Consider the following 18098-nt stretch of genomic DNA (forward strand, 5'->3'; position numbering starts at 1 on the left):
CCCCTCCCCAACCGGGGCATATAAAAGGGGGAGGAGATGCAATCGCACTCTGTTTTTTGCTGAGGAGACAACTGGTGTCCGCACTGCAGCGAGGGTACAGAAACTGTGGCGACGGGACGTACATCTCCATTCCCTCCTTTAGGGAACGAGGGTTACATACGTAACCGAGACGTTCCCTTTCAGTCGGTCACGTTCGACGTACGTCAGTAGTGACCGACGAATTGGGAACCCAAATAAAACGCCACAGTTACGAAACCCCTTCCAGTGCCCAGCGCAGGCTCTAGCCGCCCGTTGCACCAGGGGGACGGAGAAGGGGGCGAGCTTACGCCGGGAAGTCTACTGCTGTTCCGATATACCCACTAAGTAAACTAGACTACACTGGGGAAGCAAACCCGTAGGGGACGCTGTGGAGCCACTACCCACCCAGAGGGGAAGGAATTTACGTGGAAAATATGGCCTGGCCCGAAGGGCAGAACGCATACGAGTCCCTGGGATGGCTCCACCTGAGTAGGGGGAGACTCATCTGACAGGTGACAGCAGAACTCTAAAACTAAGGGAAGACACGGGCTCACCGTAGGGAGTAACCGTGGACAATACACATATGGAATCACTCACTAGAGGGATTGCAACATATGGAACTGTTACGACCCTCTATTTGTACCAAGTACAAGTATATAAAAAGCGTAACATGTTAATGTTGAAATTAAATAATGAGAAAAATAAATAAATAAATAAACGGGTTCAGTTACGCTACTGAAAAACTTGTGTGGTGAGATGAACCAGACAGAGATGGATTAGAAATAGAACTTTTTCTTTAGTATCTCATTGAGAAAAAAAAAAACACCCGATGGTATATACAATACAGTGAACTCAGAAACAAATATTTACAAAAGGAAAATATAGGAACACAGGAGGGAGGGAAAAAGAGTGGCGCTAAAATCAAAGAAATAAACAAAACCAAACGTATGCTAACTTACCCCATTTAACATACTAATCTAACAAAGAAAATAAAGCACCAAAATAATACCAATCGTCAACTAAACTACACTAACTAGCAAACATAAGTACAAGGGGTAGCGTCAGCTCCTACCTGGTGTGTATAAACAAACTCAAACTAACGTGTTGCATTGTGTAAGTCACGTGACATGCTAGCTACCTCTCCTCTCCGAGTCCGGGAAAAATCTTTGGAATGAAATCAACTCATTACCAAAGTGAACGCCATAAGTTTTCCAAGATTGCACACAAAAGGAAAAACAAACAAACTCATAAATCAGGATCGCTAATAACAGACAGCAAGTCACAACGAGAGAAGTCACGCGCGCCTCTCCTCTCGTCACTTCCGGAACTTTATACCAGACAGGCGAGTTCAGATTGGTTGTTTAGGAGAAAGGGTCGACTCATTGAAGGATGTGATGATGATTGACATGCCCGTCAACCAATTGCGAACCTAAGAGTTATGACAGTGGAGAAAAGAAAAAGGAGACCAACCAAAATACAACAACCAAAGTACAATCGCAGACGTAACAGGAACCCAACCAACAGACAACATCGAAGATGGATGTTGGTCTGGCATCAGACACTCCGCAATGTCCGAGCTGAAGGGGGAGGCGGAGGAACTCGACAGGGTTCACCGATCGGCGAACACGACTGGAGTCAAAGATGTACGTATCCGGCCCAGAGGGCGGGAATGGCATTGCAAGCCGACACAAAGAACAGGTTCAACGCGTCTACCGGCTAGTGGAAGCGAGTACACGGGAAGAAACCGGTTCCACACGTAAGCTATAAAACCTAGCAAATGTATTGGGTGTCGCCCAGCCCGCAGCTCTACAGATATCTGTCAGCGAGGCGCCATGAGCCAACGCCCAGGAAGAGGCCACTCCTCTGGTAGAGTGGGCTCTCAACCCGAATGGGCAAGGTACGCCCTGGTAATCATAAGCCAGGGCGATGGCATCCACAATCCAGTGGGCCATCCTCTGCTTGGAGACAGCCTTTCCCTTCTGCTGGCCTCCGTAACAGACAAAGAGCTGATCTGAGGTCCTGAAGCTTCGAGTTCTATCCACATAAACGCGCAGAGCGCGAACTGGACAGAGCGAAGCCAGGGCTGGGTCTGCCTCCTCCGAAGGCAGCGCTTGCAGGTTCACTACCTGATCTCTGAAGGGAGTGGTAGGAACCTTGGGCACATATCCAGGCCAGGGTCTCAGGATGACGTGAGAATCCCCAGGCCCGAATTCCAGGCACGATTCGTCGACCGAAAATGCGTGCAGGTCCCCTAACCTCTTGACCGACTCCAATGCAACCAGGAGGACGGTCTTAAGGGACAGTACTTTTAACTCGACTGATTGCAAGGGCTCGAAGGGATGACGCCGAAGAGATGAAAGAACTAAGGAGAGATCCCAAGAGGGTATGGAGGGGGGACGAGGCGGATTCAGTCTCCTCGCTCCCCTCAGGAACCTGACGACCAGATCGTGCTTCCCTAAGGACTTCCCATCAACTGCATCGTGATGTGCGGCAATGGCGGCAACATACACTTTGAGGGTGTGCAGGGAGACAGCCTTCGCTCCAGACCCTCCTGCAGGAAGGAAAGCACGGATCTGACCGAGCATGATCGGGGGTCTACTCGGTGAGAAGAGCACCACTCAACGAACAGGTTCCACTTCAACACATAGAGGCTCCTAGTGGAAGGAGCTCTCGCGGAAGTGATAGTGTCTACAACCGCTTGCGGGAGATCACTTAAAACCTCCGCATCCCGTCCAGGGACCATATGTGGAGGTTCCACAGGTCGGGACGCGGGTGCCACAGGGTGCCCCCTCTCTGAGTCAGAAGATCCTTCTGGGCCACGGAGGGGCTGTCGTGAGGAGCATCAGGTCCAAAAACCATGTCCGGGTGGGCCAATAAGGGGCCACCAACAAGACCTGCTCCCCATCCTCCATGACTTTGCACAAGAGTTGTGCAAGAAGGCTCACTGGGGGAAACGCATACTTGCGAAGACCCCGGGCCAACTGTGTGCCAGTGCATCCGTGCCGAGAGTACCTGCGGTCAGGGAATAGAACCACTGGCACTGAGCATTCTCCTGGGAGGGAAACAGATCTATCTGAGCCTCGCCGAAGTAACGCCAAATCAGTTGGACCTCCTGGGGATGGAGTCTCCATTCGCCCGCAAGTGGAGGTTGCCGTGAGAGCTCGTCGGCTGCACGGTTGAGCACACCTGGGACATGAATGGCACGAAGCGACCTCAGATGCTTCTGACTCCATAACAAGAGATGGCGGGCGAGTTGCGACATGCGGCGGGAGCGTAGACCACCCTGATGATTGATGTACGCTACGGTCGCGATGTTGTCTGAGCGGACTAGAACGTGCTTGCCTGTCAACAGCTTGAAGCGGCCCAGCGCAAGACGAACTGCCAGCAACTCGAGGCAATTGATATGCCAATGCAGATGCAAAGACCCGAAGCTGCATGCCCGTTGTACGTGGCGCCCCACCCTGAGGTCGAGGCGTCTGTGTGAACCACAGCATGCCTGGACACCTATTCGAGGGGAACTCCTGCCCGCAGGAATGAGGGGTCTGACCATCGAGTGAGGGCACGGCGGCAGCTGAGTGTCACAGGAACACGGAACGTGCCGCGTTGCCACGCCCGTCTCGGGACCCGGCTGTGGAGCCAGTGTTGGAGCGGCCTCACATGAAGCAATCCGAGCGGCATGACTGCGGCTGCGGATGCCATATGCCCCAGGAGCCTCTGAAACATAACTCAGTGGGGCCGCTGTCCTGCACTTGAGCGTACTCAGGCAGTTCAACACCGACTGGACGCGCTCCTCAGTGAGTTGCGCAGTCAGGGCGACCGAGTCCAGTTCCATACCGAGATAAGAGATCCTCTGCCCAGGGGAGAGTTTGCTCTTGTCCCAGTTGACCCGAAGACTCAACCGGCTGAGGTGTGCCAACACCAGACAGCGCGCTGTCCAGTGACACCTGAGTGTAGTGGACACCTCTGAACACCGGGGGACGCCGGGCGAACTGAATCGCATAGCCGAGCCTGATAGTGCGGATGAGCCAGCTGGACGGGCTGGGAAGCGCTAGCCAGGCTTCCAGACACCAAACGAGCGGGACCAAGGGCACCACAGGTGCACTGGGAGTGGGGCAGCGAGGCAGAATACTGAGGCTCGACTCGGACGGCACAGCGGCCCGAAGTGGAGTCAGATTCTGTGGGGTGACAGCACCGATTGGAGAAGGTTCACGTGGTACGGCCTGCACCATCGGGGCGCCCCCCACTGGTGAAATGAGAGGGGGCTGCGGACACCGAGGCAGGACCCTGGGTCCTGACAACCGCGCCCTCTTGTGACCTGGAGGAAGGAAGGGAAACAGCTCTTTCTGTGAAAAGGTGGGTACCGCTGGACTCCGGAGAGGCAGTGGCAGGACAGACACAACAAGTTTATCCCGGCCCTCCCCCGGGAGTGGAGGGGAAGATGGAATCCCCCCCGAAGAGCTGCAACTTCCTCCTCCAGGTCGCCCGCTTCAGGATCACGACTTCCTCGACCTCTTGCCACCTGGCTTGCCCACCACTTGGCTTGAGTGGGCTGGGCGCCCCGGCCGGCACCGGCTCCCTGCTGTTTGGCTGGTGGAGGCTGCTGCTTGGCCAGCTTAGCAGGGGTGGAGGACGACGCGGCCGGGCGCCCTCGGCGACGAGCAGGCTGAGGTTGCGCCGCCGGCGGGGTGGAGGCAGCAGCGGGCCGGCGGGGCAAGACGTGTTTAATCGCCTCAGCCTGCTTCTGGGCAGCGGAGAACTGTTGGGCGAAGCTCTCCACTGCGTCGCCGAATAGGCCAGCCTGGGACACGGGGGAGTCCAGGAACCGATATTTATTGGTCTCCCTCATGTCAGCCAGGTTTAGCCATAGATGGCGCTGCTGGACTACCATAGTAGCCATCGCTTGACCAACGGAGCGTGCTGTCACTTTAGTCGCCCGGAGGGCGAGATCGGTGGCAGCACGCAACTCCCCCAACTCCCCGCTTTTGCTTGATATACTTGCAAAAGGGCCATGGCATGCAGGGCGGAGGCGGCCTGCCCACAAGCTCTATAAGCCTTCTCCGTCAGAGAAGAAGAAAACTTACAGGCTCGGGACGGAAGGCGCGGGTTACCACGCCAGCCGGCGTCCGTAGGGCACAACTGCATAGCTACAGACCGTTTGACTGGAGGGATCCCCGTATAGCCTTTAGCCTCTCCGCCATCCAGGGTGGTGAAGGCGGACGAGGGACCTGGTCTCGAACGAACACTACATGGCGTCCGCCAAGACCTGGTCACCTCGTCGTGCACCTCCGGGAAGAAAGGCATCGGAGCGGGACACTGAGGAACAGCGTGGCCCACCCCGAGGTACCAATTGTCAAGCCGAGAGGGGCCGGGACAGGGTGGAGGGTTCCACACGAGCCCGACGCTCTCGGCTGCCCGGGAAAGAACAGCCATCAACTCAGGATTCGACTCGGCCACAGCCGCCACCCCTTGAGACGGGGGCTCAGCCGAGTCATCCTCTCCCGAGGACTCATGCTCGCCTTCCGATACCGTGATCGACATCTGGTCCTCCGCAGGTGCACCGAAGGACAGTACCGGATGCTCCGAAGAGGGCCCAGCATGACACGGCGGTAACACCACTGGCTGCGGTGCTGAAGAGGCGGCAGGGGCCCGCGGAGCAATGCTCGGCGGGGAAGCCCTAACCGTGACCCTCAAGTCACCCTGCCTACGCGCCGACGAACCGTTCATCCGACCGGAGCCAGAGAAAACGGCCGCACGGGGCATAGGGGAGGGGACCCCCCCCCGTGAGAACCAAGGAACGAGAGTCTCGACCTCAGCACCGCGATAGTCATGTTCCCACAATAAGAACATGAACCATCTACAAACGCGGCCTCAGCGTGTTGAACGCCCAAGCACGTGATACAGCGATTGTGCCCATCAGCAGGCACCAGGGAACGACCACATCCAGTAGCGCACAGACGAAATGCCATCTCCCCAGATGCAGGGTTCATCTGTAAAGTCTAATAAAGGGGGAACTCACAGCTCTTTTGTGAATGAGACACACAGGGAGTGTCACGAAGTGTGGTAAACACACACACACGGGACCCGGCCAAAGCGCAGACCAAACAATGTTGGAATTACAGCGGAACGCTGTCTCACAGCCGATGTTGCTGCCCGGACCCCGAAGCTCGTGGACTCGCTGCAGTGTTGTTACGCCAAACACGGTAAGAGTGTGCTTTTTCTTCTTGTTTTGAAGATCTTCTCAGCCGTAGGACACCAAAGCTTGGCACCGAAGTGAAAGACAGAGTGCGATTGCATCTCCTGCCCCTTTTATATGCCCCGGTTGGGGAGGGGTGCATAATGCAAATATCGCACGCCAATGTCCATTGGCTTGTTTTAGTTTTCTCGAAGCTGATAGGGGCTCTCTAGCGATATACCAATTCGTCGGTCACTACTGACGTACGTCGAACATGACCGACTGAAAGGGAACTAAAATTATAATAGAGCCAAATCACAGAACCTGCAAAGATGATTTTGATATCAGTCTGAGGTAATAGTAAGGGACAAGTCTAGATTTCTCTGCTCACTTATGCAAGTTTATTTTAAACAGCCACGTTTATAAAATCATGTGAAATTTACTTAAATATGGATTTTTAATGAAATTTGAATTATATCAATAAATAATTAATTTAAAGACATATAGCCTATTGTTCACAAACACAGCACATAACTTTCTGTAACACCCATGTCTAGAAAACACACTCTCTGTAAAAAAAAAAAGAGATGTTCGTCTTGTATGAATCAGTACATGAAATCACAGGTCTGTTGGGTAATAATAATTGTAACTCAAACAGCATTTTAAAACTAGTCCTGTTCGAATAGGGATACAGTGTCATGGTTCAATTTCAAAGTATGAAGTTATCATTAGCATTTTATAAGTTCTTTATAATTTTTATAAGTTCTTTATAACTTTATAATTTTTATAAGTTCTTATCAATAAATGGGTAATCAGTAAAGGGGTTAAAAGACCACTAATCAACATTGTAAAACACACACACACACACACACACGTTTGTTTTTGTGAATTGTGGGGACTTTCCATAGGCCGCAATGCATTTTATACTGTACAAACTGTACTTTCTATCCCCCTACCCTAAACCTAACCATCACAGGAAACTGTGTACACCTTTATTTTCTCACAAAAACATCATTTAGTATTTTTATTAATTGATTTACATTGTGGGGACCGGTGGCTGGTCCCCACGATGTACGTGAACTCAGGTTTATATTACATCGTGGGGACATTTAGTCATTTAGTTAGTAATATAAACAAAAGCACACACACACACACACACACACACACACACACACACACACACACACACACACACACACACACACACACACACACACAGAGACAGAAAGAGTGAGACTGAGGGAGTGAGGGAGTGAGGGGGGAAGGGGGGAAGGGGGGAGGACAGAGAGAGGGAGAGAGAGTGTGAAAAATCAACATTCAAACCAAAATATCTGACTTCCTGTTGGTCGGAGCTAATGACTGTAAATTAGAAAGTTGTCCAGCTTAATGAGATCAATATGTGTGCCGAGTTTAAATGAACCCCCCACTTTTGTCAAAAGGTGGCACTATAGAGGCTCTCCTCCCCACCCATTTCTAAGGATTTGTCCATCTCTGGTGGAGGATAATCCTGACATGCATGTCAAGTTTTCGAATTTGAAGCATGCTAAGAGTCTCAAAAGCATCCAAAACAAATATTATAGTTCGATCTGTTGTTATGGCAACAATGTTGATATTACAACATGTCTTGATATTACTATGATGAAGTTTGAAGCAAATCAGGTAAAAAAAAGAGGTTGATCTCAAAGCATTTTGAAAGTGACACAATTCCTGTTGCTGGTTTGTGGCACTATAACTCACAATAGTCACTTCCATGTGAACACACAGCGCCTACAACGAACACAAAGCTGAAGTTTCATAAAAATCAATCAATGTATGCAGATGTTATAACACACTTCCTGTTTCCCTTATCTCGCCATAAATTCATTTCCTCGCCATGGGCAAACCGTTTGAGATATTAAAAATCCACTCGCAAATTGGCATCCTCGATGTCTTGACTTCAAGCTGACCAAGTTTGGTGGTGGTCCTACAGTTGTGGCCAGAATTATTAGACCCCTTCATAAATATGATCAAAGATGACTCTAAAAATGAATCTGCATTGTTTATCCTTTTGATCTTTAATTTATAAAATTAGCAAAAATCTAACCTTTCATTGAAGGAAAAGAATTGAAAGTGGGGGGAAATAACATTATGAAATAAATGTTTTTCTCCAAAACACGTTGCCCACAATTATTAACACCCTTTTATTCAATTCTTTTTGCAACCTCCTTTTGCCAAGATAACAGCTCTGAGTCTTCTTCTATAACGCCTGATGAGTTTGGAGAACACCTGAAAGAGAGATCAGAGACAATTCCTCCATACAGAATCTCTCCAGATCCTTCAGATTCCCAGCTCCATATTGGTGCTTCTTCTCTTCAGTTCACTCCACTCATTTCTTTAGGGTTCAGGTCAGGGAACTGGGAAGACCATGGCAGAAGCTTCATTTTGTGCTCAGTGACCCATTTTTGTGCTGGTTTTGATGTTTGTTTTGGATCATTGTCCCGACGGATGATCCAACCACAGCCCATTATAAGATTTCTAGCACAGTTGGTCAGGTTTTGATTTTTTATCTGTTGATATTTGGTAGAATCCATGATATGATATATCTGAACAAGATGTCCAGGACCTCCAGCACAAAAATAGGCCCACAACATTAAAGATCCAGCAGTATATTTGACCGTGGGCATGGGGTACTTTTTATCCATGTGTGCACCAAAACCATCTGGTGGGTTTGCTGCCAAAAAGCTCTTGTTTTAGTTTCATCTGACCATAGAAGCTTGTCCCGTTTGAAGTTCCAGTCGTGTCTGACAACTGAATATGCTGGAGATTGTTTCTGGATGAGAGCAGAGGATTTTTCTTGAAACCCTCCAGAACAACTTGTGGGGATGTAGGTGCTTTTGATACATTTTTTTAGGCTTTCTGAGATTCAAGACTCAACTAATCTCTGCAATTCTCCAGCTGTGATCCTTGGAGAGTCTTTGGCCACTCAAACTTTCCTCCTTACTGTGCATTAGGACGATTTAGACACACGTCCTCTTTCAGTCAGATTTGTAACATCTTTAGTTGATTGGAACTTCTCAATTATTGCCCTGATAGTGGAAATGGTCAATGCTTCAGCTATTTTCTTACAGCCACTTTCAGTTTTGTGAAGCTCGACAATCATTTGCTACACATCAGAACTATATTCTTTGGTTTTTCTCATTGTGATGAATGATTAAGGGAATTTGGCCTTTATGTTTCCTCATGTTTATACTCCTGTGGAACAGGAAGTCATGGCTGGACAATTTCATGTTCATGATCATGCTGGTGTGCTAAAAAAATTTAAATAAGAATGGGAATACACTTCAGAGATATTTTACTCATAAAAAATTCTAGGGGTGTTAATAATTGTGGGCACTGTGTTTTGGAGAAAAACATTTATTTCTTAATGTTATTTCCCCCCCACTTTCAATTCTTTTCCTTCAATGAAAGGTTAGATTTTTGCTAATTTTATGAATTAAAGATCAAAAGGATAAACAATGCAGATTTATTTTTAGAGTCATCTTTGATCATATTTATGAAGGGGTCTAATAATTCTGGCCACAACTGTAGGAGGAATATATCAAATTCCAGAGCATGTGTTTTTCAAACAACCCATAATAGCTGACTTCCTGTTGAGCCGGCGTATAACTTAGAGTATGAAAGGTTTATACATGTACCGAGTTGATATACGGACCAAGTTTTCAGACTCCATTCAAGTGGCCACCATAGAGCCCCAGTGCCATGCTTGGGTCCCAGCCTCTGCAGAGTTTTTAAGCATGTTAAGGTCCCCAAAAATCCCTGGATGGTTGAAAAAAATTTCTCCTTAGAAAAACAACAGGGCCCTGCACCTTAGTGGCCTTAATAATAGTAATAATCAATATGAGAAGCCCTTCAGGAATATTCTCTCGCGTTTTGAGGGCTTTCATGACTCCTCCTGCTTTCCGTAGTGAGACTGAAGGGGGCGGGACTGGCATGGCGGCCAAGGTGAGTTTCTCTTCCAACTGAGTTAGTTCAAATGATCATGTGTATTCCTTTATAGTATGTCCATTCTGCAGCAGAGTATCACACCTCTTGTCAAGTATCATTTGTTCATATCAGTTGCACTGCAGTGACAGTTGTTAATCAGAGCGTGAGCACGGTGTTTGTTAAACCAGAGCGAAGAACATGCTAAACTCTCACACTAATAATCTTTTTGAGGCACCTGTCTCTAGACTGGCAGCTGACTCGTTTTGACTCTATCACTGTCTGTCGCTCATAGGACTGATAAGACAGCCTTTGGTTTGGGATTATTACACGCTGTAAATCGTCTTCTCTTGCTTCAGTCCATTAAACTAATACAGATAATGTGCTTAAGGGAAGATCAAGACGCTGAAAGGGGCAAAAAGCTCAGCTAGGACAAAGCTACTACAAAAATATTATATATTATTATATTATCATTATAGTTATATGTTATAGTTATTATAGCTAAATGGTATTATACTACAAACATGTTCACTGAAATCTGCACAACATATACATGTACCATAAATGTACCAAGTTTTTGGAAATGAACCATGGTAGTAACATGTAAGTTCTATGGTGTATATGAACATGCAGTACTTCAGTGTAATGGTATCTGAAATAATACAATATTGTGTTTAATCCTCAGATTCTGAAGTATGCAGCGCTTCCTGCTGCTGTGGTGGGTTTGGGCTCAGTCAGAATTTATTCAATGAATGAGAAAAAAAACGACGAGCTAATATCTCCAAGAGAGGTAAGAAAAGTATACACCATACTATTAGCAGTATGTTAATTTGCCAAAATGGATGAACAAAAATGTAAGGTACTACTGTTGAAATGTTCGTAAAAAGTGATTATGTACTCTATCATTTAAACATTTGGGGTCAGTAAGCTTTGTTGTTGTTGTTGTTTTTGGAAGAATATTGATCCAAAGCAACAAATATTTATAGGGGTTTCCCGGACAGAGATTAAGCCTAGTCCTAGAATAAAATGGCCCTTTAAACCAGATTAACAGAAATCTGCTTTCTCTGTCATGGTTGCAAATAGTCCTAGACTTAGTCTAGTCCAGAGTGTAATAAACTGATTTCCTGGATGAAGACTAGAGCTACTTCAGGACTAAATTGAGGCTTAAATTAAACCTACCAGGAGGCAGGTTTAACTACAGATTAACATTGTGTTTCAAAGAAGACGCATGTATTACTTATATATACATTTTATTTATTTATTTATTTATTTATTTATTTATTTATTTATTTATTTATTTATTTATTTATTTTTTGGTGCTGTTCACTTTATTTAAACAATTTATTTTGTTTTAACACCATTGTTTCTGGTTCAAATTTGATTGCTTCATGTTAAATTGACTTGAACTGGTTACTAGAACTCACTTGATGCTTTCATTTTGAAATAACTTGTTTCAGTCAAGTAACCCAATCAAACAGGACTTTCACTTCCCATCATGCTTTGCACCGGGCTGAGGTGGGAGAGTAAATGTTGAAATAGTGTTATTTTATGCATTTTTAAGAAAGATGAGAATATGGAGAGACGTCTTACTGTTTAATGTTCTATTATGTAAAAGTGTTTGTTATGATAGTGTTTTTTGGAGATTGTTGAGCTTGTGCTTGGGTTGAGGACCTGCTAACAAGAATGGCCTTTTTTATGTAATGAAGCAATCGCTACGATAGTGCTTTGGATCAAACCAGTATCATTTCTAGACGGCCAACACCGATTATCACATGTGTAAATATGTTTAGTTTGTTGCTATGTAAAGGACAAAACAAAAGCATTAATAATCATATCATATTAATATATATATAATCTATTTAAAAATAATTCATTACAAACAGATTTCCAGGCATTTTTTTTTTCCACAGCTGATGTATTTTGCTTGCTTTAAAATAAATGTCTGTTGTTCAGTTAAGTTTTTATATTGGAGTCTTTTTTGCTGCCTTTGTTTCCCTTGGATTTTCTTCTCAGTTCCATGCCATTTTAAGCTTTTCTTGGTTCATTCCATGTTTTACAGGCAACCTCTCTCATGCTAATTCACATTAGCATGAGAGAGCACAGTTGGTTTTAAATTAATCTGGTTTATTTTAAGTCTGGACTCCATAGTCCATGTTTTAGTAAACCATGATGAATTATTCTGGATTAAGGCTTATCCTAGTTTAATTTAAACCCTGTCTGGGAAACCGCCCCATAATGTTACAAAATACTGTTATTTAAAACAAATCCTGAAAAAAATATATATATCGTGTTTTACACAAAAAATATTAAGCAACAACTGTTTTAAACATTGATAATAGTAAGAAATGTTTCTTGAGAAGCAAATCAGCATATTAGATTGATGAAGACTGGAGTAATGATGCTGAAAATTCAGCTTTGCCATCACAGGAATAAATTACATTTTAAAATATATTCAAATATAAATATATTGATCAAATAACATGTATTGATCAAATAAATGCAGCCTTGATGAGTGAGAGTGAGAAACTTCTTTCAAAAATTGTAAAGACCCCATTCTTTTGAACAGCAGTGTGTTAGTGTGTGCAGTAATGCATATATCACCATGACTTCTGTTTCTCTTTCTGCCTCTGTCCAGTTATCCATCTACTCCCCAGATGCTCCTGCTGTGCAGTTTGTGGAAGAGCAGCCTGGTGTACTGCAGACAGGGCTGGGCGTCGTGAGGGTGGGCCTGCAGTCGTATGTCAGATCCTTGCAGGTCTGGTACACATGCTGTCCTGTCACATTGTGATAATGAATTAGCCTTGTCATTAGCCATGTTTCCATCCGTCTATTTTTTGTTTTGTTTTGTTTTTTTTGCAAATTTTTGGATATTGCATAAAAAATGCTGGATGGAAACACTAAGATTCACATAAATTCTAAAAATGTGCATACAAATCTTATGCGCTCAATTGAGTCAGATAATTTTTTTTTATCCAATAAGAAGACATGCACATAAACTACGATGGAAAGACATATACAGAATAAACCCCTCAAATAAAAAACTAAAAAACTATGTGATTGGATAACTGGTCTAACCACTGGATCAATTTTATTGCACAGCATCTCAAAGGTTGGTTTAGTTATTCTGAATTGCCTGAGCCAAAGTCTGTCATCAGAATGATTTTGTATAATGACCTCCCAGAACCACCTCACACGATTGCATTCATAAACACCAAACATCAGAACGCAAGATAACATGACAGCGTGTATTGTGTTTTATCTGCCCGCTCCAAGTCATTTATGATGGAGGAAAATAGAGCCACAGTGGCTTCCCTGATTGCAGCATCTTCCATTTTCATTACAGATAATTCCCAGGAAGAGATGATTTTGTTCTCTTGAAAACACGGGATGGAAACGCTGTTTTATTTGCAAAAGTTCTATGCTATATTCCAAATTTGAATATAAGTTAATTTCGCATCTTGGGATGGAAACATTCCTGTTGTTAGATGATTGAAGAAGTGTGAGTTTATTAAGGACTATCTATTATTATTCTCTCTTCTTTTAACAGAGCGCCTACACTTCAGTCAAATTTGGAGTGATATCTGTTTACCAGGCCGGACAAGGTAAGCCTGATGTGCGCGATTGAGCAAGAGCCATGAAATGTCTGTAAACCTGACCTTTAACCCCTGACCTTCTCATTTTAGACACGTATCACTTCCTTCGAGATCCACCCCCTGGCTTCCTGCCCAGAGTGGGTGTCATCGGTGTGTCCGGATTGGGTGGCCTGATTCTGGCACGCAAGGGTATGCTGAGTGTATGGTTACTGCATGTTGTTTTACTGTTTAAATCGATTAGGAAGCAGCATCTGTGTGTATGTGTGTTTTTGCCCAGGCTCTCGTTTAAAGAGGATTGTCGTACCTCTTGGACTGGCTACCGCTGGTACTGCAGTATGTTACCCCACGCAGACTGTAGCAGTCCTGAAGGTACATTCTCTCTCTCTCTCTCTCTCTCTCTCTCTCTCTCTCTCTCTCTCTCTCTCTCTCTCTCTCTCTCTCAAAAATATGTAAAAAAAAAATAACAAATTCTACAGACTTAATGTAAATTGCTCCCAAACCTATGAAATATTTTCTCCTGTCATCTCAATATATATTTTTCCTTTATTTTTGCTATTTTTCTTATAGATCACAGGTAAAAAGGTGTATACTGTCAGTTCATCTGTTGCTTCAATTTTGAAATCCAAACCAAAGGAAGATGTCATCATGTCTGCTGTTAGTGTGGAGGTAATACAAATTTCATATTAAAACCAAGTTATGTTGGATTTATAGTAAATATTGCAAATTTAGAGAAGTCTCTGCTAAATTAATAAATGCAAATGCAAATATAAGGATCTTAAAGTTGCCATTTTCTAAATGTTGTTGATCTTACTGTAAACGATTCATCCGTGCATTTTTTTTACCTTGTAATTTTTGATTAAAGTGTCAATTTGAACTTTCAGTAAAAAGACCTTCTTTTTTTAATCGGTTTCATTGAGATATACACAATGTGGAAGAGAAAATCTGTTGCTACCTTAAGAACTTTACTCAAAAATTAAGTTTTATACTTTATAAGAGTAGGCAATTAGCCTGTCAAGATAATTTTGCATTTATTTTACTCAAATGTATTTTTTTTAATTTTTTTTTTATTTACAGTCTGCTGCCTCAGTAACGAGCCCAGATACCGAATCACCCATTAAAGCACTTTCTGAACTCTCATCTGAGCCTGAGCCGGCCCCTGCTGTTTCAGATGAGGAAGTTACACCAATATCCGAAGCTAAATCAGTGGAGTTATCCTCAGTAGCTGATAATGTATCAGAAGATGCTTTAGAACCTCCTTCTATTGTTGATTTAACAACTGGAATTGCTTTCCCACTCCCTGAACCTGAAACACCCCCTGCTCTTGAGGCTGCCCCAGTTACAGAAACTACCCCTGAACCTGTTGATGGTACAGTCCGAGATGCAGAATCCACCCCTGAATCTACCCTGGAGCCTGCTGCTGAAACTGTCAAAGAAAGTGCCCCTGAGCCCCCTCTTCCAGAGCCTGAGGTCAAAACTGCTCCAGAAGCACCACCTGCTGACCCTATTGTAGACACTGATCCTGAGCCAACACTTTCCACTGAAACAGATGTTATTCCTCTTGCGGAGTCTGATCCTGAAATTATCCCAGAATCTGCCCCTACTAGTCAAGAACTTGAAGACCCTGCATCTACAGAATCTGCCCCTATTAGTCCAGAACTTGAAGACCCCACACCTACAGAATCTGCCCCTACTAGTCCAGAACTTGAAGACCCTACACCTACAATTGTTATAGAAGAGGCTACACCCTCAACTACATCTGCAATAGAGGAAACCACACCCCCTGCCCCCATCCTTCCCGAAGAAGCCACCACAACCACAGTAGATGAGGGACCTGCATCTGTTTCAATGCCCCCAGCTGAAGAGGCCCCACTTTCATCTGAACCTCCTGTAGTTGAGCCAGCCACAGGTGAGAGAACTTTTAATATTTCTTTTTTTAATATTCCATCCTTCCTAATGTAGCCTTCCTAGTTTTTTTAGTACCTGACAAGGGTTAATTAAGAGCAAAACATGCACATTAAAGGTGATAGAGAGGATTTTTTCGTCGACTGAGAATCCAAAGACTGTTACTGAGTTTTTCAAATGAGTGCATGCGTAAGAACAACCCCCCTCCTTCACAGCTCACTTCAAAGGAACGCCTCCTGAAAATCGTGCACGAGTATTGGAACACGAGTGTTTACCACCGGTATTCGCTGTGTCGTGTTTTTTGGATTCATTATGTCGGACTCACCGCAGGTAACTCATAATCTGCAGTTGTTACTCCTGTCTCCTGACAAAAACATTGCATGTGGCGCCTGTGGAGTGTGGAAAGTTACTGGAGCGCGCAGCCGCGCTCGTCTCTCACAAGGAACGTCACGGCAGTGATTGACAAGCCAGAGGGCCAATCGTTTACGTGATGATCGTGTAAACGATTGGCTGATGTGCACAGATGATGTATATTAATATTATTACTTTCAGTGCACCTAATAAATAGTCTTTTATCAGTTAGTAAAGACAGCTTCAAGTAATATTGCAAAAATGTATAAAACAAAACATCCTCTTTAGCACCTTTAAGTGTTTAATTTACGCTTTATATATATTTTTATTTGATCATTCTCCTGCTCCCACACAGTTGTTTGGTCACGCATTTATTTGAAGTAGAAATTTTTTGTGCATCTTCTTGTGTATCTTAAAAAATACAATTATTCAGCATAAGCGCATCCTCTTCTCCACGTACTTATATTCCCACTCTCTTTTTATCTTAGTGAAGTCACGCTTTGTTCCTGACCCTTCTCTGCTCGACCACGGCCAGTCTAATCCAGAAGACGCAGACATGTACAGCACACGAAGCTGAATGAGCAACAGAGTAACCGTGCAGCAGAGAGAAAGTTGGAAATGATGAGATGTTTTAATGTGCCATGTTTCCAGCAGAGTTTAATCGCTTGGTAATTAGCTTCATGTTTTACCAATGATGTGATGTGGTGAAGAAGGTAATGTTATGTTTCTTTCTTTCTGTGATGGTTCACTCTTATGAGAAGTTTCTTACCTCAGCAGGGATATCAAACACACACGCACACAAGGCCACATTTCTGTGTTAACACATGTTGTCTACACATAGTTGCTCTTTCTCAGTGTAACACTATCAAGGAAAATCCAGGGTTACAGTATTTTAATAAAAAGCCTGTGGTCCCTTAGTCTCATCTCCAGGTTTATTTCTGACCTAAATTCCTGTAGCAACAGTACGTTTATTCATTTTATACTGTTTAAAATTACTTTTAAAACTGGACCACACCAAATACTTATTTTTATATGAACAAAAACGTTCAATATATACGTGTATTTTCTAAAAATGCATTTTACAGGGGATAGGATAGAATACATAAAGCTTTATCTACTCATTCTTGTAATCAGACTCTCTATTAGTTGAAAAAATGTGATTAAAATGATCTGTGCGGTTAATCTGTCTTGACCATTCCAAAATGTGTTAATGCTGCATCTTTAATTTCACAAGGGCTTTTCAAGCTGTGCTTAGCGTCGTAAGAAACGATTCTGGGTAAAGAAACGATTCACACTTGTAATTCAGAAGTGGGGTTAGTACCGCTTTTACCCAGGGTTATGAAGCACCAATTTTGCATTTTTAACACTGCATTGTGGTGCTAAAAGTTTACAACGTGAAACTGCATATTACGGCTAGACGCTTGGCAACAGACAGCCAATCAGTTGCCTCATTCACGTACTTTGGATGGTCACACAAACACCGCTTGTTGTATGAACATTTCAGGGTTTGAGGGAAAAAGTGACACACTCTGTACTTTCTTCTGCTCTAGACGCTCCTGTCACCAAGACAAATTCCTTGCATGTGTAAACATACTTAGCAATAAAACTCTGATTCTGAAAACACGTGAATTGGAGTAAAGAGAGTGATTTATTCTTACATTTATAGTCCGAAAAGCACCTTCAGGAATAACGGCAGTATATTGTGAGGATGAGGATGCGCAATTCATGACACTGACACAGCGAATATGCAAATAAAAACATTAAATCTGGGTTTAGGAATGTACAATATGAAATGTCAGGATTAATGTGAATCCCCAGGATTAATTGTTAACCCCGAGTAAAGTATGAACAGTGTGGAACGTGAAAGATAAACACAGGATTCCATTTACCCGGGGTAGTCAACTATTTCAGATGTGAAAAGTCCTAGTATTTCTCAGAGGGAACTGACAGGACAGAGTGCATGTTTATGTTAATTTATACTGTCTTTACATGAATCTTTGTTGAATGTACAAAAGGAAAAGCATGAGAAGAAAATAAATAGATTCAAAGAACGTTTTGAGTTTATTTTTCTAAAACATTTCCTGAAAGTACAAACAAAAGAT

The 18098-nt window shown here is 44.0% G+C and overlaps 1 protein-coding gene across 1 annotated transcript; it reads left to right on the plus strand.

The window, feature by feature from the left end:
- The first annotated feature begins 10145 nt into the window (after positions 1-10145).
- On the plus strand, positions 10146-18046 carry apool (apolipoprotein O-like). The gene is made up of 9 exons (XM_067407828.1): positions 10146-10171; positions 10836-10940; positions 12786-12905; positions 13698-13752; positions 13834-13932; positions 14021-14112; positions 14311-14409; positions 14818-15649; positions 16485-18046. Exons 1-9 carry the CDS (start codon positions 10160-10162, stop codon positions 16571-16573), a joined length of 1503 nt encoding a protein of 500 aa, XP_067263929.1. The 5' UTR covers positions 10146-10159; the 3' UTR covers positions 16574-18046.
- Positions 18047-18098: the final 52 nt, after the last annotated feature.

Source organism: Chanodichthys erythropterus, chromosome 13 (genome assembly GCF_024489055.1).
Source record: "Chanodichthys erythropterus isolate Z2021 chromosome 13, ASM2448905v1, whole genome shotgun sequence".
Taxonomy (NCBI): Eukaryota; Metazoa; Chordata; class Actinopteri; order Cypriniformes; family Xenocyprididae; genus Chanodichthys; species Chanodichthys erythropterus.